The sequence below is a fragment of the Accipiter gentilis genome, chromosome 22, assembly GCF_929443795.1.
Source record: "Accipiter gentilis chromosome 22, bAccGen1.1, whole genome shotgun sequence".
NCBI classification, from domain to species: domain Eukaryota; kingdom Metazoa; phylum Chordata; class Aves; order Accipitriformes; family Accipitridae; genus Astur; species Astur gentilis.
The window spans coordinates 26,863,587-26,890,089 of record NC_064901.1 but is presented as its reverse complement, the minus strand read 5'-3'; the positions used below and the strand labels follow the sequence as shown (position 1 = coordinate 26,890,089).

Sequence of the window (26,503 nt, the reverse complement as noted above, 5' to 3'; positions counted from 1 at the left end):
GGGGGGGGGGGGGTTAACCATTTTTCTGAAATGGTGTTAATCTTTCAGTTGCCTACATGCTCTATGTTCAGTTTGAAATGAAATGTTTGCAGATTTTTTGTAGAGAGCTGCTACAGATATTCAGGGAAATATTTCTTTTCCTAACTTTTGATTACTGTTAAGATACATGCCATGCTTTATAGCTAAGTGACTCATGGTCTCTTTTCCAAGTAGACTAGCAATTGATTCTTTGGGGGAGTGTTGCATATTCACTTTTCACTTTTAAACCTTGAGTTTCCTTATTGAACAATGAACAAGGCTCACATTCACTAGATTACAGGAAACAAAGACAGTAAGTTAGGTAAGCAAGCAAGATTCTTTCCCCTCAACGTTCTATCCTTAAATTCAATTAACTGTGAAACTTCTAACAGCAATAGGAGCTTTCACTTAATAGCTTTCTCTGTCATCATCTAGTCCTTTAGTAAGCTGATACTTCATTTCTCTTATGTATCTGTGCAAGGCTGAATTACATTTGTCATCTTCCTGCTTGGTTTTGGCTTATGGAGTGGCAGGGTTTTTTTATTTTTAAGCAATATCCTCTGCTTTCTTTAGAAATATACTAGAAAATTGATGTGTCTGTACAAAGTAACATAACTTCCGTCAAAGATTGCGCTGTGTTCCTAGTCATCAGCTCAGACACTGTGTTTGGGAGAGCTATGTTAAAATTGTTGATTGTTTCAGACTACTTCTGTCCTTTCTCACCTTATTTAATAGTGATCTAGGGATTTATAAATGCAACCATAAAAGGGCAGGGCAGGGGGCTAGTTATCAGTAATAACTGTGTTTTTCTGAGGCCATGTTCCTCCCATCTGTACCTTCCTACCAGCTGTCACTAAGTGTGATTTGGGATCTTGGACCTGCTCAGGTATTTGCATTTTCAGCTTGCAAATAAGGCACAGCGAACACATGTAGTGCTGGTTTTCCAGAGAGTCATTTCATGTGCATGTATTAAGTGCAGAATTAGTGGTATCTATGCTGTGTGTAATTTGTCAGCTGCCATTATGGAGGAATTAGTTCCTTCTATAATGTTTGATAGTGCAGTAAGTCTGAAACCTGGAAGTTTCTGATGTGTAACGTTCTCTGCTCACCTTTTTCCTTCTTCCAGGAAATCTTCTATGAATTGAGTAATCACATGTTCAGATGAAAGGGGATTGGGACAATTTAGTAACAATAACTGCTAGCGTCAATCTGTGCATCTCCTGTTGCACCACTGGATCCTTAGTGATTTCTAGGTGTGTGTCCATTTCAAACAAAGTATATTTTGAGCACAAAATACTCGGTTTACTTTCATCATTCTTTGGATTTTGGCTAACATCAAGTGGAAAGATTACACACTTCTGTAGTGGTGGCGAACTGAAGTGTAACAGAGGTGCCAGAGTCTGCATACTTCTAATAATAACAGGCATGTTTTTTTTAATAAATGTTTACCAAGCTCTGGTATCTTTTTTGGGGAGCAGACTGCTGTCTTTCATGTTTGTTACCTTTCTCTTTCATCTTTGTCCATTACTATCTGGTGTTGATAGAGGTTTATGGAGTAGTTGGAAAGATGTGTCCAACACTTCCAGTTCTAGTAAAATATCTGTTTGCCTGACTTGTGCTGAAATCTGTTTCATTTGGTTTGCTTTGGTGGCTCCTCCAACCCTACTTATTATGCAGGCTTGCAATCTTGTACTAATGACAGTCATAACACTGCTGTACCTATTTTTCTTAATATCAGTGAAATCATGTGGAATTGGTGTGGGGGAATTATTTTTATATGTACATATAAAAATATTTATATATTATATAAAATATAAATATATATGAAGTATGATTTTTATATGTATATTTATATATCTTTATATCTCATATTATGCATGAGTTTCAAAAGCTCCTGAGTGAATCTTTTAATCTAAAAATAAGCTCAGTTTTGGCAATACTTTTTTCAGTTACTCTAAAAGCCACCAAAATTGCTAAAGCATTTGCACATGGCTATGATAGGTAGGACCATCTGGTTTTTGTCATTTGCATAATATATGGAAGTAATTTTAAAGCATTTCCTTAGCTTTAAAATATATAAGAAGCTTTAAAAGCTTTATTTTATGTGTTATGGAATGTAATGAGCAGATGGTCTGTCTTATGACTGCCAATTTAAAACCCCTAAGTAATTTTCAGTAGCTTCTAATGTGTTAACTAGGAAAGCTGTATTATGTCATGTAGTTACTTTTTTTAATGTTCAATTGTAATGCTAGGGAATGATTTTCATTCAATGAAATCTAATTTTTTCGCCAATATAGTGATTATGTTAAATACTAAACATTTATTTTTAAAGCAAATTTTAGCTAACATGTTAAGTTGTGAAAACAACAAATTTAATAATGACAAATTTACATCCTGAGCTCAGTCACTTGTTTTATTTTTAATATCATTTGCTGAAGTATGTATTGAAGTGAAAAATAAATTGAAGCCAGTCGGCAATCAGTAAAAGGCTATACAGGACATGCAGAGCTTTTCAGTTTTCGGTTCTTGGTTCTGGTGTGCTACCTTGTTAGGAAGAACTGAGAAGGCATAATGTTCTGTGATTTTTGTCCTTTCTACAGAAGTTTAATAACACATAAACTGTTGACTCTCACTCAAGCAGAAATCTAATGAAATTAGATAGCTTTGTTGTTTAGTATTTATGGCTTATGTTTCAAAGCCATGGTATGGTTGTAAGCGGTTGTATTTTTACATTTATTTTTAATTTCCTCTGCCAGTTTATGTAGTAAAACTTGATGTACATAAACCTTTGTGTACATGCTGTGGTGATGTCTTCATGAGGTGATAGAGATTTATCTAGGGTGTATGATACGGACTTTTGTTATCATATCTGGAGCATAAAGAGAGGAGATCTATGACTGATGCAGCTCTTCAAAGAAGTTGCTAGCATAGGTGCAATTACAATTGCAAACCAGAAATTTTACTACAGCTTATTTCCCTCGCAATTAGCAGTGGTGGTGTAAATGCAGTCTTTTCTGTTTAGCCTCACAGGTGCTAATCTTTAGCATGTTGCTTTATAAATACAATGCACCTAGGGTAGATGTAGTATTATAGCTTAAAGATGGGAGTTTACTTATGTCTGTCATACTATGCCCATGAAAGGGAAGTTCTGTGGTGGTAGCTATATCAGTATAAAGACCCTGCAAGAATGCTTATAGAGTAGATGAGGTTTGACCACATCTGGGACTGTTAAATGTTACCCAGTCTTTGTCTTTGGTTCTTTAGTGTGGCACTATCTTTTAAATTGCATATGAAGTATGGACTTGTATACTATCTACACCTCTTTGTGCATATTTATGTCATAAAGGTACGGAGAAATGAATGATAAATGTACTACTCAATTTTCTGTAAGCACTAATTAATTACATTGAATTCAAATGATTATAAATATATGAAACAGCTTTTGAGACTATAGCCTGAGTAAGTGTATTCTGATACCTTATTTAGAAGAATTGTTAGTGCAATTCACAAATTAGCTTGTATACTCACAATTAGTGATGATGAATGTTACGCTTCTCTAACACAAATATTTTCTGTTACTGCATATTCAAGCCCTTTTATTCACAGAAGTTAATGAGAATTTACTAAAAAGATATCACAAAAGAGACACAAAATTCATATCAGTTAATAATAGCCACCTTAATATTTGGTTTGACAGCAGAAATTTAAATGCACAGAAATGGCTAGTTAAAATAAGTGATAGAATAGTAATACTTTAGGAATTTTTGAATGAGTTTCTTAGTTGTCAGTATTTCACTGTGTTTAATCACCAGGGATGCTCTCAAACTTCTGCAAGAGAAGCAGAAGGGCAAACCCAGTGAATTGAAACCTGTGGTTTCTCCAGCTCCTCCCCAGCCTACTCCAGTGCCTTCTGCTTCGCAAGCAACAGCTGTGACTTCTGCTTCTCCAAGGCCAGCAGTTCCACCAGTTTCCACACCGGGACAACCTGCTGCACTGGTAACACTTCTGTTGTCCTCAATATTGCTACAGCTAAATATTGCCATGGCTGCTTAAGTAGCTGTATGAGATTTCCAGAACTGGAGAAACAAAGGAAACTAAGGCCATCCAGATGCCAAGCCCGTCACGTTCAGTTTTTAGTATGTTTGAGTGATTCTAAAGCGGTGTAACTCAAACTGCTAAGCTCCTGAAATTATGGTCTGCACACTACTTTGTGTAACTTGGAAACTGAAGCCATGAAAAAATTTACATTGCAGGCCTTGGAAAGAGGAAAATCAGAGAGGCAGCAATTTTATTTCAGTCCCCAAACAAGAAGATGCTACTAGTTTGGAAATCAACAATACATTTTTTCCTTCAATCCCTGCAGGATCAGTATGTCAGTGTGTATTTCCAAAGTTGGAGGAACTTGAATCCTGATTTATTTTTACAGTACTTCATTTGTTTGCTTTCCTGCAATATAAGTATATGTAAATGTCCATTGATGAGTTGTCAAGAAGCAAGGAAGGAAAGGGCTTAGTGGTTGCTTTAAAGAGTAATTTTGCGAACTCTAGCACCTAAATACAGTTTCTATGTTAATTTGAAATGTTCAAAATACCAGAAATTATTTTTTAAAGAATAAATGCTCATGCTGAAATGCACATTAGTAGAAATTGAAAAACTTTTGTGACAAATGGGGGGGGAAACCCTTTCTGGCTCTAGAACTAAATTTGAGGTATCTTTACAGGCTGAAGTTTACAATGTAGCTACAATTCATAATATTCAGAAAATGCTGCTTTTTGTGCACTGTACAAAGAACCAAAGAAAGCACAGAAAGCTCAAACTTAGATATTTTTCCATTACAGAAAAAATGTTTCTGTGATTGCACTAGAACGTACATATTGCAATTTTTTGTGTGTTGAGTACTACTCAGTATGTAATACATGTGCTATTGATTAGGTATACAAAATAATGTTTTACAGAATCACTTATTTTCTTGCTTTCTGTAGTGACTTATTTCAAGAGATTCCTTGAAATTTGCCTTGCTTCTGTAACAAAGTTGGGAAGACTTCTGCACTGAAATGTTACTGAATAGGTGTGGAAGGAGAGAGAAGAACAACAAAAAAGACATGCAGTAAAGCCCATCTTAAGGAACCACTCAGGAAACTGAAAAAGCAGTAGCTTACTGAGGAAATATTCTATTATAATTTAAATGGAACAAGGCATATTCTGAGCAATATGCCAGGTCTGACAGATGGAACAGTGCTTATAAACTTTGGCTGAGAATTAATGCCTGAATATTTGGAAAATTTTTTTTAAGCAGTCTACTAGAATAGTAGGGTTAATTCTATACCGTAAAGTTAAGTTAAACTATCTTTATTCTATAAAACCCATTGTGTTGATCCAAGTTAAGTGGAGTAGACTAGAACACTCAATGGTCTTAATCATATTAATTTCAGTAGTTGACATGTATCACTTTTTGATATCTAGGGGATATTGAAGTGAGCAGGAATCACTGATGATAATGCATCAATGCTGGAGTCCTGTTTCAGCAAAGAGGAAGTATGTTTGCTCTCTTGATTTTTAATATGCAGCATATGATTTCTTTCAGGGCACATTCACAGAAATCCCAGCTAGCAACATCCGAAGAGTTATTGCTAAGAGATTAACAGAATCTAAAACTACTATACCTCATGCATATGCTGCTGCTGACTGTGACATTGATGCTATTTTGAAATTAAGAAGAGAATTGGCCAAAGGTTAGTGATTAAACTGATTTGCTATAACATGTGGTACTAAAGCATAGTTAGTCTTGTTTACATGATCTCGCCCAGGAGGTGTAGATTTTTCTGTAGGCAGAACACTATGCATTCAAATAATCTTATTTGGTATTCTGTATGTTGGACTCATGCTGTAGTTCCCTGTGATTATTAAATTGGGTGACTTATCAAGATACAGGAAGACAGTGGTGTTACTTTGCCAACTAACACAACACTCTGTAGACAACTGCAATTTAACACAGGATTACGCATTGTCCAATTGGTTTTTGTTTCCTTCCATCCAATTGCAGCAATATTTAGCTTCTTGATGGTTAAACTCTCAAATTATTTGTGTGAAAGGTAATAGGGAAGGCTTCAAATTAAAATACACTCATGCTCTGTCCTTCTAAGTACAATGTTAAAATTTAGTTTTGCTGGCCTCTTTGATGTATTTACTGGAAAAGGAAAGCTAATGCAGCCTCTCAAGTTCTGGGTGAGAATGGCTTTATCCATGGTGAGGAAAGAAAGTGAGTTTTTAGTACATGCGAGCCAGTTGTGGTGAGTTGACCCTGGCTGGATGCCAGGTGCCCACCAAAGCCTTTCTATCACTCCCCCTCCTCAGCTGGACAGGGGAGAGAAAATATAACAAAGGGTTTGTGGGTGAAGATAAGGACTGGATAGATCACTCACCAGTTACTGTCACAGGCAAAACAGACTCAACTTGGGGAAAATTAACTCAATTTATTACCAATCAACCAGAGTAGGGTAATGAGAAATAAAACCAAATCTCAAAACACCTTCCCTCCACCCCTCCCTTCTTCCCAGGCACAACTTCAGTCCCGGAATCTCTACCTACCCCCTACCAGCGGTGCAGGGAGACAGGGAATGGGGTTCATGGTCAATTCATCACACGTTATCTGCTGCTTCATCGTCTTCAGGGGCAGGACTCATCCCACTCTTCCCCTGCTCCAGCGTGGGGTCCCTCCCATGGGAGATCGTCCTCCACAAACTTCTCCAACGTGGGTTCTTCCCCTGGGCTGCAGTTCTTCATGAACTGCTCCAGCGCGGGTCCCCCACGGGGTCACAAGTCCTGCCAGCAAACCTGCTCTGTGGGCTCCTCTCTCCACAGATCCACAGATCCTGCCAGGAGCCTGCTCCAGCGCGGGGTTCCCACGGGGTCACAGTCTCCTTCAGGCACCCACCTGCTCCGGCATGGGGTTCTCCCTGGGCTGCAGGTGGAGATCTGCTCCACTGTGGACCTCCCTGGGCTGCAGGGGGACAGCCTGCCTCACCAGGGTCTTCACCACGGGCTGCAGGGGAATCTTCGCTCCGGGGCCTGGAGCATCTCCTCCCTTCCTTCTTCACTGACCTTGGTGTTTGCAGGGTTGTTTCTCTCACATATTCGCACTCCTCTCTCTGGCTGCTATTTCTTTCTGTCCCAGCAACTTCTTCTTCCTTCTTAAAAATGTTATTATAGAGGCGTTACCACTATCACTGATTGGCTCGGCCTTGGCCGGCGGCGGATCCATCTTAGAGCCGGCTGGTATGGGCTCTGTCGGACACAGGGGAAGCTTCCAGCAGCTTCTTACAGAAGCCACCCCTGTAACCCCATGTCCCCCACTACCAAAACCTTGCCACACAAACCCAATACACCAGTACATGGTAAATTCCTCTTGAAAGCAAAGCAATGGTATTAATGTGAAGGAGGCAGGGTTATGTCCTTCACTGAAACTTATATATATATATATATGCTTAAAGCTATTGGAATAGAATGCTTTAAGCTGTTGGAATAGAAATATGTCCCATATAAAACTGAATGGTTTTAAAATATACATTGACAATTGGATTAAAAGCTATAAGTCTCTCTCTATATATAGATTATAAGTGTAAATTCCAATTTTCATAATGCGTCCATTGTGTCTTATTTATACAGAAATGTTTAGGTATAAGATTAAGAAATTAAATTTTCCCTCTTTGTCTCAACTTGTATTCACTGAAGTGACTTATTTAGAAAAAGTTCTTGAAGTTTAAGGTCATAATCTAAGATTGGGGTGGGTTTTTTTTGCTAAGACTGTTTTTGGTTTTGCTAAAATAAGCTGAGTGTACTGTGCAATAGGTTGTTTTAATAGTTTCAAAATTAACTATGCAGACTAGAATCTTCTTCCCAAATCTCAGTTCAAGAAAGTAAGTATGACATTGTCCTGGGTTTAGCTGGGATAGAGTTAATTTTCACAAGAAGCTGGGAGGGGGGGACAGCCAGGACAGCTGAAGCGAACTACCCAAGGGGATATTTGATACCATATGATGTCATGCTCAGTGTATACCTGGGGAGCTGGATGTATTTTAAAAAAAAGAGGATTTTTCAATAGAACACTCTTCAGGCAGGTACTTCATTTTCATGCAAAATATCACAAAAGTGCTGTTTGCTTAGTGTCTTTTTGTTTAAGGACTTATGTAAAAAAACCTGTATGAAAGTTTTTGTTACTTTAACATCATCATCTTCTTAATTTAAATAAATTTTATATTTAGAAATATTTGATCAAGATACTGATTTTAATGTTCTCTACAGGAAGTGGCTCCAATTTCCTAGTTCATGAAGGTATTAAACCAAAACTTGTTGTGGAAACTCTTCAGGAAAGCATTGTTTTATATTAGGTCAGTTCTTGGAATTACCTGCAGTTACTAACATTCCCCCCCCAGCCCCGTAGCTGGTTTAATATTCTGTAAAGAGGATGCCAACACAATGCAATCTATTTATAAATATCAGTGTCGGAAATATGGAAACAAATGTTTCCATAAAACTTCGACATCTATAATTTGATCAAGCCAGGTTTACAGCTGAGTAGGTTAGAGTTGTAATAATCTAGGGCATTTTGCTCTTCAGTAACTCATGTTAAGCTAGAGGATTTTCTAAAAATTATATCTTTTGACTGAGATATTTAAGCCTGAGGAAAAATTTATTTTGTAATATAATGTTTCTTTTTTCCATCACATTTAAGGCTATTTTCAATTAAATACACTTCTTCAACCAGAATTTAAAGTACTGTAATGAAATCAGATCAGAGAGAGAATTGTTGAGCATTTGCACTTATAAGACTGTATTTTTTTCAGCAAGGTCATATCTCCGTCATATCTCCATCGCCAGTCTGGTTAGCTGTGGAAAAAATTAATGAATGAATTCACTCTCCTTTTCCAGTCACATCTTCCATCTCATCTCCTAAGCTACTTGCAGAGGTTTTAGATTTCTGGAGATATTTTTCTTCACAGAAAAGCTGGATTAAACAGTTGAAAACCTGTGCTGTTATGTTTCTTCCTCTGTAGTACCTTCATTCCCTTTGATGCCAAAACTTGATTTATTTTAAGCTGTCCCAATCCACTGATACATTTTGGCATCAGACTTGTACAACAATTATACAAGTACAATTGAGGTGATGTTGGAAAGTAGGAAGCAGGAGCTGAGGGGAAGGGAGACAACAGGCCTGGGTGGGCTCAATGCCTGCCTTCAATTTCTTGCTTGTCCATGGAGCTCTAATTCTGATACACTCAGAAATGAGGTTTGGCTGCAGCTGTCCAGGAAGAGTAACTTTCTCAGGAAATCTATCTGGTTTTAAGGCAGAACTTGATAAAGTAGTCAAGATCAGGTAGTATGATTGACCGCAATATCTGTAAGTGATTCTTCTGGTCTTAAGTTTCTATAAAATGTGGAATATTCTTCGTAAAGAATAATATTTACTTCTAGTGTCTGAGGTTAGCGATACTGTTTATTGAATTGACAATATCTTATCTCTGCCTAAAATGACATGACATCTATTGTGTTTATCTGCTGGAAATTAGTTGAGATCAGTTGATGTCTACTTTATCAGTTGCACCCAAACTAATTAGGCATAGCTTTTTAAATTAATTTTCAGTCTTTTAGAGGAGAGATCCCTTTTCAAATCGAATTGGGAAAATACTGATTACTTTTGATAGGTTTAGCTAATTATGCTGGTGAAGGAATCATTTATTTGTTTACAAAACTTGACTCTTCAATAGTTACAAAGTTTGGATACTGTTCCAGGCACACAGGTTAATCTCTGCCACTTCATAAATTTAATTTTCATTCATCATTCATTCAATTTTATGAAGTCTCATTTTCCACACTGTTCAGGCTGCATGAGCAAGTAGTGAAGTTCTGTTTGCTGAAGGAGACATGCACACGTACATCGCATAGCCTGGTACTAAGTCTGGTACTTGGGTAAAAAATTATGAAGGCCCATTATTTTATAATGAGAGAAACACTTGGTTTAGGTTTGGGTTTTTTCCTACTACTATACTTTTTTTTTTTTCCTAAAGGCCAAAGTTTGTTATGAAAGACATTCATGGAAGAATACAGCTGTCTACACAAGAGGAAGGTGCATAAACAATGTCATATGGATTCCTTTTGGTGTTCAGCTAGTCTTTTTCTGGTACCATTTAAATCATTTGTTCTCATAGTTCAGCTTTTAGATGTGTATCCTTATTATTACACCAAGTAGTAGAAATAGGATTAATAGTTTATGCTGTCTTAGACATTACCACAATAATGAAAAGTGAGTGTTTTATTATAGGTCTAATGCAGTGACATGTGACACTTCAAGTTTTGTTCTAAAGCTTTATCATTGCTATCATGGTTTGAAAGCTCATAGGTTCAGGTTCAAATGATAGTTTTCCGAAGCCATGTGAACTCTGCATTCAGCATAGCATAGCAGGATAGTTTTAATTTACATTTTTATTGCTGTACTGATTGAGAAACTGAGTGCTTTGTTCTTCTTTATTGAAGCATTTAGAGAAAAGCATGAAAGCTGGGGCCACCTATTGCTGACATTGCTGTGTCTTTATTTAACCTGCACAAATTAGGTCCAGTTCTGAGAAATGCTGCATGTTCTAAGGTTTAACTGAAGTCCGTGAAATCTAGAGACTTTTACTCACAGAATCAGGACACAAATGTATTCACGCATGTACGAGCCTATTAGAGGGGTCTGAACACCAGCCAAGAAAACTGACCCCAAATCACAAGGATCATGAAGCTGTAAAAAGAGAAACACAGTTAATCATCAATTATAGCACATTCATTCAACTTGAGTCATAACTTTTTACTGATCAATTTTTTCAGAGGCTGCATGTGATAGTAATACTAAGGAAAAATCTACCATTTAGGATTCTAAATTACCTTCAGCATTTATGTCAGCTTTGAGACTTTGATAACTAATCATCAATCAGTTATTGCTTTCAAACGAAAATACAGTAATGACTTTGAAGAGTCATGAAAGAGTAACAGGACCTTTTTAAGTTGAAGTTTTCTGGGTAGTAAGTAGGGCTTGTTTAACAAAACTTTTGAAAGGATGAAGAACCTAATCCAGGCTGACAAGGAAGAGAGCTTGAAAGATTGATGGGAGGAAATACATGTGTTGTTACAATGTATTGCTGTACATGTGAAGACTGCATTTCTTGAAAATAGGAATGAAGAGGGAATAAGACTAAAGGAAGAAAATATGTTGGCTCAGGGGGCTTTCAGTGTAAGTAATTCTGGAGTTGGGAGAGTGAATTTGATGGGTCTTACAATCAGCTCTTGAGGGTCTATTCTAGAGAGTGGTCCCCCTGAGGTGTGGTTCTGTTAAATTGCCGTAGCTAAGCAATGTCTTAGAGAAACCTTAAATGATAGCCTGGAAAAAATGTGTATCATGTATACTTTTTTTAAAAAAAACATTAAGTTTATTCTTTTATATGTAATTGGAATACAGTATTTTAGTCAATATGATTTGTAAAAATAAAGCTTGTTTTTCATTTGAAGCTTTACTGATAATTGAAATGAGTTAAAGTGGATCTGAAAGAAAACGTGTTGGTTTCACAGAAACGATGAGTCCCAATAGTGTTTCAGGTGATCTTTTGGGGTATCTGCAACTTGAAATGTATTTGAGCATCCTAGAGGTAGAAGGTTCAGTTTGGACCAATGTCAAATAAGAGAAGAAAAGGAGAGAGTGGGGTTTTTTTCTAGCTAGTAATGAGCAGTAATAAAGCAGTTTGTGGTTTTGTGAATAGATACCCTGATGTCACATCCCTTTTCAGTTCTTGAAAGAAAAGAATGGGGTACCGAAATTTGGAAAATGGATGGGTGTGAATCTTTCATTGATAAGGCACTTGTACAAATGCACAGGGAGGTGAGAGTTGTCATTTCTTGGTATCCCAGGGAGATATACACTTTTGTGTGCCCGTTTATTCTTAGGTGCGAAGTACTCATTGCACAATGTGCATTAAATAACTTCTCTGTAATAATTTGGTAGAGAGCAAAATATGGTTTTCTATCACTCGGGAGACAACTGTCAGTTTTAATTCAATGAAATATAGACTACAAAGTCACATAAATACTTCTGACCAGTGATGCATTGTGAATTGGTAATCTTAAAGTAATATTTTTATTACTATAACTTTGGGTGATGATCCACAATTAGTTGTTCTTCAAGCAAGTTATGACAAAAACTTTCAGTGATTTGACCAAAACATTCTTGATGCTGTTTACCTGCCTTTACTTCTTTTATGAGTTGGGTTTTTTTGTTTGTTGGGGTTTTTTTCTAGCATAATTAAGGAGAAGAGCAATAGAACAAGAGCTGAAAGATGTCTTTAGCCTTTGTGGTTTGTGGGGGAGAGGGGGATGTTGTTTGTTTTCCAAAAAAATGGTATTGTAGTTGCCCCTAGACAGAGTGCCTAGGTCTTCAGAAGCTTTCTAGGTCCCATCTGTAAATGTTTTGTATGGCAAGACCGACATCATTCAAATGAGTAATTTTCTTGTCTTCAGGGAAAGGCAGGCACATTAGCAATCCAATATTCAATGTATATTATTCCAGATATAGCTGTAGGTAGGTGGCTTTTTTCTGTTGTTGGCCCCCACCCCCTGACCTCGGAATGATACTATAGCTTTTATACGTGGCATCTCTTCCAGCTGAAATCTTTGATAGGGTTCTCCCACTGGGGTCATCTAGATGCTAGTGCTCAACAGTAGAAGGATTTTTGATTTACTGAAAGCTGTGCCTCTGGGGCAAGGTTGAAAAGACAGGTTTGTTGTTATCACAGTGCAACATCAAAGAGTATCTTCAAGGTCCAAGTTAAATTTCTTTACATGAATGGGTTATTGTGTGGATGTGTAGAAAAGGGTTTTCAAGGTTAACCTAATGAAGTTAGCCTTGAAAGGCTCTGTATACAGAGGCACCAGCTAGGTTTTAGAAAGAGGTAAGTGTTCATATGGTGATATGCCTGTCTGACAAAGAAGTTTGCAGCTTTTTTGACCTTCTGGTAACAGCTGGCAAGAATATCTCTGCTCAGAAGACTTTTATTTGATGATGCTCCTTTTGTCCCAAAGGGGAGAAAAGTTTTCTTGCTCTTATGATTTTAGTTTGAAGTTGAGTTACTTTCTGGCAATGTTTCAAAGAAGCAAATCTGCTGAATCACTGGAATCTTGCCATCACACATTAACAAATCTTATGAGCAATGATTGTTGTCTTTTTTTTTTCTCTTTGCAGATGACATTAAAGTATCTGTAAATGATTTTATTATCAAGGCAACTGCAGTTACGCTGAAGGTAAGTGAATAATTGACTTCCAAAAAAAAAAAAAAAAAAAACCAACCAAAAACTTTAGTAAACTGCCAAGGAGACAAGAGAAGTATTTGGTGAGCCTATTAGAGATACAAATGCGATCACAGCAAAGCTTGTAATTCTTCATCACTTATTGTCAGGTTTTTTTAAGCTTTCCAGGTAGAATTCTCTATATTGTCTATGCTGTGGACTGTAAAAATGAGAAATTCTTAGTAAAGATCCACTTAATACAGTTATCATCTGTAGATAATGGTAGATGCTTTGTCAGCAGCCTAAAGCAATTGGCAAGATAAGTCTTCTATTCTTTGCTGATGTATTTATTTTCTCTTACAGTTATAAACAAATATTTATCCAAGTCTTATATCAGTCTTGTGTGTTACCTCAGATGTATTCTGATGGCCTACTTAGTGACCTCTGCTTTGAATTAAAAATTCCTCAGGAAACAAATAAGATCTTAAATTTCATTGGGGTCTACTTACTCCATGCCAAACTACAGAGGCTTTACAGAGTCTCCATAAGTTCTTTGCGTGCTCGCTGGTAGAACTGGTTACATTGCCTTCCAATTTGTGTTGATTGCTCTGCTTGAAGAACACTCCCAGTGCCACTCAATTTTTTTGAAACTGAAAGGTTTGAGAGATCCTTCTTTAGGAGAACTCCTGTGCTTTGGAACTGTCTCCTCTTAGTCCAGAGTGTCTCAAATATAATCACTTGGAAAACATAATGTGAAATTAATCTTACTTCCAAACTTGTGAAAAGAAAGAACCATGATGGTTTCACTTAGATGTGGAGTGGTTTTGGTTTAAATTCAGTTTGCACTTAATCTTTGAAGTCAGTCATGGGTGGGAGCTCTGACCAGTCTGAAGGCCAGTATTTTTAAGGTTCAGGAGGAAATGTTAGTGATCACTAAAAGACACTAACTGGAAAAGATCTCTGTCATGTAGGAAGATAATTAAGGGGGACACAGCTTTGTGAATGTGCCAGTGGGCTCACCAGATGATAGCCCATTAGAACAATTCTGGCTTTCTGGAACAAGGAGAGAGGAATAAGGCTAAAAGCTTCCAGGCTGATATCCACAAGTGGTTGTGCTTAGTAACAACAGCTGCTAAAGCAGTCCTTTAAGAATAAAGAGTCTTTCATTGCTGAAGTGATGGGAGAAATAATACTGTCTGGTCTACACAAAAATTAAGACTATTCTAATGATATTGAAGTTGGTAGGAGAAACTCCTTGTCCCTACCATCTGTTTTGGATACCTTATATAGAGAGTCACACTTGCACAACACCCACTTGAAGGCATCTTTCAACTGCATATGCTGTGGGACTTTCCTGAAGTTTATTTAACTTGCAAAGTGGAGTACTACCATTTATTTATTTATTTATTTTAAATATACGTTCTAGTGTTGAAGAATAGGAACTGAGTGTACTGTTGCACCACTTCTAGGAGTGGAGTTAGTTTAGATAGAGGTAATGTGTCCCTCCCAGACTTTTTTCTGGAATATCTTCTCCACTGTGAAGTCAACTACCTAATTTCTAATTTCATTAATGACACTAAATGCTAATCTTGGAAATAGTATCTTCACAGTATCTATGACCAGTTACCTGAGACTTCACCTATATGTTGGGGTATTTTTTTTCCTCCGAGCTGTTTCAGCTTTATATGGTAAACTCTAAAAACCTCATTGAAATTATCAGTAAACATTATCTCAATTTTAATTGAGTCCGCACAAAAAAAAAATCTGATGAATTTTAGGAGAACCTCATCTGAATAACAGTGAGTGCACCTGCAGCATATTCTATTTGTACCTTTCTTTGTTGAGAGTCATGCTTGAGAGACGAGTGGAAAACAACACATAGGTATAGTAAAACTGTCCATTTCCATGTTTTTTAAGTCAAGATCCTGTGACTTATTTGGGGGGAGAAATTACACTGATTTGTAGCTTTGCATGCTGGGCATTCATAAAGTGGTATCAGTGACTCCTGAAGGAATTTGTAGGCTTTTGTTAATTTTTTTCCAGCAGCACCAAAAACCTTCTGGCTGCCCTGCCATTTTCAGTTCCTGGAGCATACATTCACGCTATTTGACAAAGTAAGTTTAAATAAAAGAAAAGAAATGCAAGCCAATCATGTACATCTCCTCTTAGACTCTCACAGTGATTTTATTTTTTTTTTCTTGCTCATGGCAGTCCTGATGACAGATGTGACCTAGTCTTTTGCCTTCATTTACAGACAGCAGTTTGTATTGCACTAATTACTTTGGTGAATGCCTGTATGTGTCTTATGTAATGCAAACTATGTGTCGTAAAGGATTTTCCTTTTTCTTGATAATTGATTGCACTGTTGTTCTTTTAACAGCTGTCTTTTTTTTACTCTCTCTCTTCTAGCAAATGCCAGATGTGAATGTAACCTGGGATGGAGAAGTCTGCAGGCAGCTGCAGTCCATTGACATTTCTATTGCTGTGGCAACAGACCGAGGTCTCATTACACCAATCATAAAAGATGTTACTGCCAAGGGAATAAAGGAAATTGCTGCCTCTGCAAAGGTAGGTCTTAAATGTACAGTAGTCTGAGGAGTATATTACCTATATAGATTTTTCATAGCAGAAAATGTAGCGTGACCCAGGTACACATCAGTGATAACAAAGGCAGTTTCAAAATGGATCTAAAGCAGTTTCAGCATTCCTTAGACTTCAAAATTATTACTAATTTTGCAACTCTGTTCATTTTTAATTAACAGTAACTTAGTCATATTATTTAGTTGAATGTTGGCTAGACTGAACAATAAACATGTATAGACTTCTGGAATTTAATATAATTGTATTTCTTTAATCCTCCTGAGAAAGCTAGATAATGTTAATTTCCTTAGTATTTCCGGTCTTTGGGTTTGAGATTTTGTTTGTTTGGGAGGTTTCCCCCCTACCCTTTCCCAGAAATTTTCTTGTAGCTGCTTGTATTACTCTGTGCAGTTACATTATGGCACTTATTTCTGTCTGCATTTTTTCAATATGCAGTTCAGTTGAGAATGTCACCCAAAAGGTGACATTAAACTCCTCAGACTGATGAGCAGTATTTTGCATAGACCCGGTGCCAGTTAGTGACTTGAATCTGTAGCAGTTGTTACCAGCCACAGAAGAAGTATTTCTTGGCAGGCAAAAATTGAATGAGTGATGAAATGCCCTAACACAAGCCTTCTTTTGTCATTTAATGAGTGTTAATCAAAGGCCTGCAGTATCTGAGGAATGCAGTGGAAGTAGCTGCTAGGGCATAAAACTGTCCCAAAACTAGACACAGGCTGCACTTTGTAAATTTTTGTATTCTACCAAAAACTACAGAAATAATAATAGTCTGTGTTAGCAGAGGGGAACAACCAACAAAGTTGTAGCAGAAAAAGACATAAGTGTTATGCCACAGAACATCCATTATTGAAGTTTTTAAGATTTTTCCAGTCCATATTGTTTACTTCATGTTGAATGTGTTGTGAAAGCAAATCCTTTCACTAATATAATAGCCAGCCAAGGAGAATGATCAGCTGAGATTGTTACTTTATTCTGTGATTATTGATAGAATGACAAGAAGAAAAGCATTATAAGAAATGCAGTATAGGTTGTGCTTTCATTATCATCCCCAATACCTGTGATATTGTGATGCAGTATTACAAACCTCTCTTACCATAAATTACAGTGTCCTGCAGTTCCCATGATGGGAATGTATGTTTGCATTATGTTTAATAGGGGTATGATAAAGTAAGCATTCCCCTTTCATTTCAAATGGAATGTGTGTAACGTAGATCACACTGCTCAATATGAAAATCATTGGGTCACATAGATTGCAGGTGTACACACTAACGTAATTTTGCTTTTAAACTTCTTCACTGAATTACTGAAATATATATGTACCTGACATGCACACGTGGGAGGCACAAACTGAAACTGCAGCTGCTCCTATGCTGGTCTCCCTGTAGTTTGGCAGGCACTTTCTTTGTGTAGATTGCTTGTATATCCCCTTCTGCTGCATGTTAATTTTAACTTCTTTCCAGGTCATGTGCATCCTAGCACCATATTTCCATCATTCAAATAATGCAATTGCATATATACATTATGCTCATATTGACCCTATTGTGTGAACACAGTTCCCGTGGGTATTGTCTTCTGGTTCACTAATTATTCAGAGATTAATAAAAGCCTAAAATAAAATTCAGTGTATCCTTTTGTTGTGAAAAGAGTGGTTTGGACCACTTAAAGAATCACCATCAAAGGTATTAGCAAAAGTGATTTAATAGGAGTTTATAAAAGTGCCACTTCACTGAAGTTTGATAGCAAGGTTCACTCTATTACTTAATACATGGATGAAACATACAAAGGAAACAAGTTACAATCAAACTAGAATTGTTTATACAGAGACTGAAGATGCAAAAGGGTAGTAAAGAAACATACAATGGAAAACCAAGTTAGAATTGATTTTTCATTATTTGCCCAGAGATAGGAGACATAAAAAAGTTAGGGGAGACCCTCCCATTGGGTCACAAGGTTCAGAGAAGACCCCCTTGTTTTCTAAATTCCTTTTCTAAACTCCACACTTTTTAGGTGCAGCTGGATCCATTCCTAGTCCCAGGCTTGGGCAGTGGTTTATGTCTAAAGGAATTATGTGTGTAACAGCAGTCTAAGGTTCATTCACAGTTTGAATAGAATTTACTACAATGACAACAGTGACTTGTGTATAGATTTTGAATATTTGTACTATACTTGCTATAGGATATCTGAGTTAGTTCACACATGCATGCACGCAGATGCTAAGATCTCCCTCCCCCCCTTAAAAATTCCCCTCGAGTTCAGTGAAATATTAATGTCAAGTGTCTCACCACTTTCTCAACGGGTGAAGGTATCAGCCCAGGTCCCATCAAGAGCTTTCAGCAATGGTCCTCTGATTTTCACTAACTGGAAAGTTTGCAAGCTCTGAGAGGTATCCCACTCAGAGGGAGATGCAGCCCACTGTGGTCCAGGAGAGCTCAAAGGGCCTCACTTAGGACCGCTGTTTATAGGTTTGTGAGATGATTGGTTTTAGTCATCAGCAAATTACTGAAATTCCAGTAGCACTGGTACCATTTCACATAAGCTATGATTCAGATAAGGGATGCTCCAAGGCTCTCAGGGAACAACTTAAACAAGAGAAGGGATGCCCCAAGGCTGTGAGGAGATGACTAATTATTCCTGCTCCCATTCCCTGCCTCCACCAGACAACAGGAATCCTTGGTATGGTCAGTGCTGCTCCTTGCCTTAGCTGTTCAAGAGTTCATGGTACAGTCAAGGGACCATTACACATGCTAAGGCCTAATGGGAATCCCTGAGATCATAGAGCAGCCCAGGAGGGGGCGTGAACGTGCCACCACACCTTTTAACTTTTAAATTAATAATAAGGATGTCAAAGTTTTGTAAACTTGGTGTAAGCCTGAATTTAGTGGGCGATTCATTAGGATGAGATTCTCTTAAACTTCTTGGGTTTTATTTCTAAGCTGAAGTCATTGCAGTTGTTAAACTACTGTGGTCTTTCAGAACCCTTGACTGAAAGATGTTTAGAAATGTATACAGGGAAGACACTTGTTTACCATGACCAACAGAGTTATATTACAACATGAAAGGGGATTAATCCACATCACAACTATAACTACTAACCAATTCATTATCTGTGCGAAAGTTTATCTTGTAATGAATCTACCTCCACCCACGTGCAAAGCAAAAAGTAGTTAATTCGATCACAGTTTCCACTTACTGACTCTGGTCCTTAAAGGCAGGGATAATGTTTCATAGAAATTACCTCTTCATAGATTGAATTGAGTGCTTAACAGGATACTCATAGAACGCATGTAGAAAATACCTGGAAAGCAGAACGGGCAATTCCTGGAAAGCAATCTAGAAATTTATCAAAAAGAAGGGGGGGAGGGGGGAGTCAATTCCTAGAAAGAATATGGAAAAAAAATCCTAAAAAAGACCAGTGGTAGAATTCCTAAAAAGGGAGTGGAAACTTCCTAGGAAGTACAATCTCCAAGAAAGTTTCACAAATGTGATATAGCACTTTTTTCATGTTGTGATAAAGTAGATTTTGGGGGTTTTTTATTCACTTCCACTGAAATTTCCCTAACATAATTAAATTATTGGAAACTATCATTAGTTCTATTCTTTTTACCAGAAGAAGGAAAATATGAACAGACTGTGTTCCTTTTATCAGTCTTCCCAGAAGCAGATCTGAGTCTATTTCCCTGACTGTGCTTTTGGCAACAGTTATTTTTGTCTCAAAATGTCATAATGTTGCAATTGTCACAATGTGACATTTTCCATGAGCTTTTCCACCTGTGGAATAAATAAGGGACAAGCCAAAAACACTACATGTATTCTTTATGAATAGGATAGATAATCTGTCCTGCATATATTCCCACTTCAGTCTCTGCTGTGAGTTGAAGAGCTCCTGATTTTGAAAAGGTTGCTACTAATGGAGAAGTTGTCTGACACCTTTCCAGTCACCACCTTTTCCACTGGGTACTCGCAAGGTGTTAGGAATGGGTTGGTGACTGAATAACTGTCTCTTGACCCACCAATGAGTGCCATTTCTCTTGAGGTCCACACAGTCTTTTCTTCCTTATTTGACAACTACTGTAACAGTTATTCATCCTGATTCTCACTGCTTCCGTCTAAGGAGACCGCTGAGCTAGAAAAATCCTAAGGGGGGATAAGGATCTTTTTCTCCATGGTCTTATGTTAGAACATAGTATGAACTTCTTGGGCTGTATTTTGAACAAAACGTTTGTGGATAGTTCCTTCTGTTATATTTAGTAGAAAAGTCTCACAAATGAAATGGAGGTCACAGGAAGGGTGGTCTTTAAGGTAGTTGAATGCTTAGCTGGAAGAAATACATTCAATCTGCTAGGAAGTTCTGAAGTGATACATAGCAGTTTCTTTAAACAAATACATTAAGAATACTGTGAATTTGTCTCATCAGTATTTTGCTTGATATTTTTATCATCTAGAAACACCAGGGAGAATGATGTTCCATTGCGAAAACTGGAGCAAGGTTTGTAAGGTGGGAGAACAGCTTTTACTGAATAGCCAATGTCATTGGGAAAATGAAGTTTTGTGTCGTAGTCTCTCTGCCAAATCATTGCAGCTACAACAACAATGTTGCTGAGGTGCTTCCCTAAATCCAAAAGCATATGACCTTTTAATGGCTGTATGGTACTTACAATGTCTTACTAAAGTAAAAAGAATTAAGCTTATTACAATGCTTTAATTTCTTTCTTCTCTTCTTTTTATTCTTTCATTTTCCTTAGGCTCTAGCAAAGAAAGCAAGAGATGGAAAACTGTTACCAGAAGAGTACCAGGGAGGATCTTTTAGGTAAAACTCCCTAGCAGCACTTAATATGTGCAGTGTGGGTTCAGAACTGTTTTATCCTCAGCTATTCCACTGTGTGTTAATGCATTGCCTTTTAAAATCTTGCTCCATTTAGGATAAAACTCCATGTGATGATTCAGAGTGTCAAACCTAGGCTGAGAGCCCTGTATCAGGGAGAAACAATTATCTTGGTACAGGTTTATTTAATCTGAGCCTGGTGTGAAATTCATGTTTTTCATACTGAGACTGATCTGACTTTTATTTTGGCACCTAATTTTTCCCTATTGCAGAAGAATGTTGGGGTTTTGGTTTTGGTGGTTTTTCTTTTTTTAAGAATTGCATTCTGTAGTTAGGAAGACCCACTGATAATAGTTTTAAAATAAATATTTTAAAAGGAGTTGTTTGGCAGACGTACCGCAGCAGACAGTGATGTCCAGTTTGTCTTCAATTCACTCTTCAGAGGAATGTCTCTAGAGGGGCAAAAAAAGTTACAGGAAAGTTGTGGCGTTAACTCTTATAGTTTACTTTTAATTGAAACATTAAAAACTGAGTAGAAAATTCTACATAGAAGCATATATTTAGTAAATATTTTATTTCTATAAAATGTACTCCCCAAAAAGAGCTAGTGACCTCAGTGATGAGAAATAACAGGCATGTGTTAAACACCATAAATATAGTAACACAGTTGCACAATTAATTTCTCAGCTGACTTTTTACGCTCCTCAAGTTTCTAAACTTTTAACGTACTGTGTTTTATGACACATTGTCATCAGGCAGCATTTTTTATTAAATAAACTCTAGCTTAGCTCACTTTTTGTCAATTTTTTAAAAGCTAATTCTGAATGCTTATGTTAATCCTATTCTAGAAAATGTGTGATGAGAGTAATACTACAGACTTCTGCAGAAACACTGCTGAAGTGTATATTAATGTGCCTGAGTTCCAACTCTCTGGAGTATGTACCGCTCATGCTGCAGGAGTGGTCAAAAAAATCTCTAAGCCTTTCAGCAGAAAAAACATAAGGGAATGCAACAGTGGAAGCTTGGATGTCTTCATCAACACAAATGGCCCCTAGGTGTGAATAACTGGGTGTTTCATTGGTAACAGATGGCACTAGTGAGAACAGCTCTGTGAGGTGTGACCAGGTGGATGATCTGTTCAGCCTGGTGGCAGACCTACGAGAGGAAGTAGAAAGGCTAAGGAGCATCAGGGAGTCTGAGAAGTAGATATACTGGTGGTGAAGCCATGTTCTGCCCTCCCCACCAGAAAAATACCAAGATCAAAGGGATCCTGTATCCTCCCCCTGCCAGGCTGAAGACAGTAGCTTAAAGGAAAGGAGTGAATGGAGGAAAGCCCAAGCTCAGGATGGCAGGTGAATGCCCTCCTTGCCTTCCCAGGTGCCTCTGGACAACAGGTATGAGGTGCTGGATGTGCAAGGCCAGTCAACAGATTATATGGATGACAGTACATCTACACCAAAGGTGTTGCCAAGGTCAGGAAGGCCTTCACACACCCCCTGCTCTGTGTCATGACCATGTCCATGAGGAAGAAAAGATGGGTTATAGTTGTACGCGACTCCCTTCTGAGGGGAACAGAGGGTCCAATATGCCAGACAGACTCTCCTCGTAGGGAAGCCTGCTGCCTCCCTGGGGCCCGGGTTAAGGACATCACTAGGAAGCTTCAAGCTTGGTACAGCCCTCGGACTGTTACCCTTTACTGCACTTCCATGCGGGTTGCGATGAAGCTGCGATGCGTAGTCCAGGGGCAATCAAAAGAGACTTCAGGGCCTTGGGATGGTTGGTAAAGGAATCTGGAGGATGGGTTATTTTTTCCTCTCTCCTTCCAGTTGTGGGCAGCAGCGTTGGAAGAAACAGACGGACCCAGTCTATTATTACGTGGCTCCGCGGCTGCTGTCCCCGCCACAATTTGGGGTTTTTCGATAATGGGATGGCCTACGCAGCCCCAGGCCTGCTGGCTTCAGATGGGATTCGCCTTTCTCAAAGGGGGAAGAGGGTGTTTGCTCATGAGCTAGAGGGGCTCATTGGCAGAGCTTTAAACTACACCTGAAGGGGGAGGGGGATGACACCAGGCTTGCCCGTGACAAGCTGTGGGATGACATGCCAAGGTTAGAGGGATGGCATGCTAGCGAGGGCCCTCAGCCTGTTGTTTTGAGATGTGCTGGCTACACTGAAGCATGCTTGGAAGTCTTATGGAGATGAGCCAGGGGCTTTTGAGGTACTGGGAGCCAAAAATGAAACACCAGTGAAATAACTCAAAGGAATTAAGGGGTGTTCCCCTAAGAAGGTGACATGGCTGACAGCCCAGCTGAAGTGCCTCTACACCAATGCATGCAGCATGGGCAACAAACAGGAGCAGCTGGAAAACACCATGCTGCTTGAAAGCTACGACCTAGTTGCCGTTACTGAAACTTGGTGGGATGAATCCCATGACTGAAGTGCGTCTATCCATGGCTACAGGCTGTTCAGAAGGGACAGGCAAGGAAGGAGGGATGGAGGGGTTGCCCTCTACATTAAGAAATGGATAGACTGTGAAGAGCTGTCTGTGAAGAATAGCCACGAGGAGGTTAAAAGCTAATGGATAAGAATTAGAGACCTAGGCAACAAAGGGAACCTTGTGGTTGGTGTCTACTGCAGACCAACCTGATCAAGGGGAGCCTATTGACAAAGCCTTCTTAGTCCAGCTACAGGAGGCATCGTGCTCACAGGCTTTCGTCCTGCTGGGGGACTTCAGCCACCCCAGCATCTGCTGGAAAAGTAGCATGGCAAGCTGTAGGCAATCCAGGAGACCCTGGAATGCTCCGAGGATAACTTCTTAAGCCAGGTAATAAACAACCCTGCTGGACCTGTTGATCACCAACACAAGTGAGCTAATCGGTGATGTCAAGACTGGAGGCGGCCTGCACTGCAGCAGTCATGCACTGGTGGAGTTCGCAGTCCTCAGGGGTATGGGTCAGGCAAAGAGTAAAGTCAGGAGCCTGAATTTTAGGAAAGAACACTTCCAGCTATTCAAGGATTTAGTCAGTAGGACCCCCTGGGAAACTGCTCTCAGGGACAAGGGAGCAGAACAGAGCTGGCAGATCTTTAAGGATGCTTTCCATAGAGTGCAAGAGCTCTCGATCCCCAGGTGTAAGAAATGGGGAAAGGAAGGCAAGAGACCAGGATGGATGAGTCAAGACCTGCTGGTCAAACTAAAGGACAAGAAGAAAGTGCACAGGCAGTGAAAGCAGGGACGGGGATCTTGGGAAGAGAATAGGGACGCTGCCCGGTTGTGTAGGGATGGGGTGAGGAAGGCCAAGGTGTGGCTGGAGCAGAACTTGGCAAGGGATGCAAAGAAAAGTAAGAAGGGTTTCTGAGTATGTCAGCCAGAAAAAGAAGGTCAAAGAAAGCGTGCCCCTCCGATGAGCAAGACTGGCGAACTGGTAACAATGGACAAGGAGAAGGCTGAGGTACTCAGCAGGTTTTTTTGCCTCAGTCTTCACTGGCAACCTCTCTTCCCACACCTCTTGAGTGGATGGACCTCAAGGCAAGGACTGGGGGAGCAAGGTCCCTCCCACTGTAAGAAAACACCGGGATTGAGACCGCCTGAGAACCTGATGAGTGTCTATGGGACCTGATGAGAAATGCATCCCAGAGTCCTAAGGGAATTGCCTGATGCAGTTGCCAAGCCACTCTCCGTGATATTTGAAAAGTCATGGCAGTCAGGTGAAGTCCCTAGTGACTGGAAAAAGGGAAACACTGCACCCATTTTTAAAAAGGGTAGAAAGGAGAACCCTGGGAACTACTGACGCATCAGCCTCACCTCTGTGCCTGGGAAGATCATGGCACAGATCCTCCTAGAAGCTATGCTAAGGCACACAGAGGACAGGGAGGTAATTTGAGACAACCGGCATGGCTTCGCCAAGGGCAAGTCCTGCCTGACCAACCTAGTGGCCATCTATGATGGAGCAGCTACATCGGTGGACAAGGAAAGAGCCATGGATGTCACCTATCTGGACTTCTGTAAGGCTTTTGACACGGTCCCCCACAACATCTTCTCTCTAAAATGGAGAGGTATGGATTTGATGGGTGGACTGTTTGGTGGATGAGGAATTGGCTGGATGGTTGCATGCAGAGGGTAGTGGTCAATGACTCAATGTCCTGATGGAGGTCAATGATGAGTGGTGTTCCTCAGGAGTCCGTATTGGGACCAATACTGCTTAATATCTTGATCAATGACATAGACGGTGGGATTGAGTGCACCCTCAGCAAGTTTGCGGGTGACACCAAGCTGAGTGGTGTGGTTGACATGCCTGAGGGATGGGATGCCATCCAGAAGGACCTGGACAAGCTTGAGAGGTGGGCCCATGTGAACGTCATGAGGTTCAACAAGGCCAAGTGCAAGGTCCTGCACCCGGGTTGGGGCAATCCCTGGTATCAATAGAGGCTGGGGGATGAAGGGACCAAGAGCAGCCCTGCAGAGAAGGATTTGGGGGTACTGGTGGTTAAAAACTGGACATGAGGTGGCAACATGAGCTAGCAACGTGCGCTGACAGCCTAGAAAGCCAACCATATCCTGGGCTGCATCAAAAGAATCGTGGCCAGCAGGTCAAGGGAAGTAATTCTGCCTCTCTTCTCTGCTCTGGTAAGACCCCACCTGCAGTACTGTGTCCAGCTCTGGGGTCCCCAGCATAAGAGGACATGGACCTGTTGGAGAGGGTCCAGAGGAGGGCCATAAAAATGATCAGAGGGACAGAACACCTCTCCTGTGAAGAAAGGCTGAGAGAGTTGGGGTTGTTCAGCCTGGAGAAGAGAAGGCTCTGGGGAGACCTTATTGCAGCCTTCCACTACGTAAAGGGAGCTTATGAGAAAGACGGGGACAAACTTTTTAGCAGGGCCTGTTGCAGTAGGACAAAGGGTAACTGAAAGGGTTTTAAACTGAAAGAAGGTACATTTAGACTAGCTATAAGGAAGAAATATTTTACAATGGGGGTGGTGAAACACTGGAAGAGGTTGCCCAGAGAGGTGGTAGATGCCCCATCCCTGGAAACATTCAAGGTCTGGTTGGATGGGTCCCTGAGCAACCTGATCTAGTTGAAGATGTCCCTGCTTATTGCAGGGGGGTTGGACTAGATGACCTTTAAAGGTCACTTCCAACCCAGACTCTTCTGTGGTTCTATATGGATTATTCTTTTTTCCACTCTTTGCAGTAACTATAACAAATCAGTAACTATAACAAAAAGGAGGAGATGGGCTAGCTTTCTCTATAGGCAGTCTGTCACAAGAGTCTAAGCCTTTCGTAGTATACCGCTTCCCAGTTGATGACACAGACAAAAATGTTGAAGGGAGAAAGGCACGATGAGGCTTTCTTGTGCCTGAGTGATATCTAGATGCCCAAATTGTATCATTGGTTAGCAGCAACCATTGTAACTTAAAGTTGTGAGGTTCAATCTAAAAGACATTTGGCTTGGATCAGGGACAGGCAAAGTTTATTTGCAGATACCACTTTGCTGTCCTATTTTCGACCTTTAGTGCATGCAATGCAAGCATATATTACTGTAATGAAATGGGGCTTTTAAAAAGGTGCATTAGTTGTAATTGCAAAAATCCCGAACCCGTGAGAGTCTGAATGTGCCCAACTGAAATCCAGTTCAGATCTATTTTAAAGTTAATGGGTTTGGCCTTGGGAGAGAATTAGGTCAAAGTAGTCATTGAATATAGATTATTTTTATTAAGGCATATACAAATTCTGACATTACTGGTAACTCTTTTCTCTTT

The 26,503-nt window shown here is 39.4% G+C and overlaps 1 protein-coding gene across 7 annotated transcripts in view; it reads left to right on the top strand.

Moving 5' to 3' along the window:
- PDHX (pyruvate dehydrogenase complex component X) overlaps window positions 1-26,503 on the top strand; it is a 66,752-nt gene that overhangs the window by 32,907 nt on the left and 7,342 nt on the right. For 5 of the 7 annotated variants that reach the window (XM_049825117.1, XM_049825120.1, XM_049825116.1 and 2 more), the window contains exons 7-11: window positions 3,831-4,014; window positions 5,603-5,750; window positions 13,283-13,341; window positions 15,736-15,894; window positions 20,670-20,734. In XM_049825117.1, the coding sequence (XP_049681074.1) occupies window positions 3,831-4,014; window positions 5,603-5,750; window positions 13,283-13,341; window positions 15,736-15,894; window positions 20,670-20,734 (615 nt within the window). Of the gene's footprint in view, window positions 1-3,830; window positions 4,015-5,602; window positions 5,751-13,282; window positions 13,342-15,735; window positions 15,895-20,669; window positions 20,735-22,575; window positions 26,499-26,503 lie in introns of those variants that run through there. The other 2 variants (XR_007509121.1, XM_049825122.1) reach the window with 2 other exon arrangements.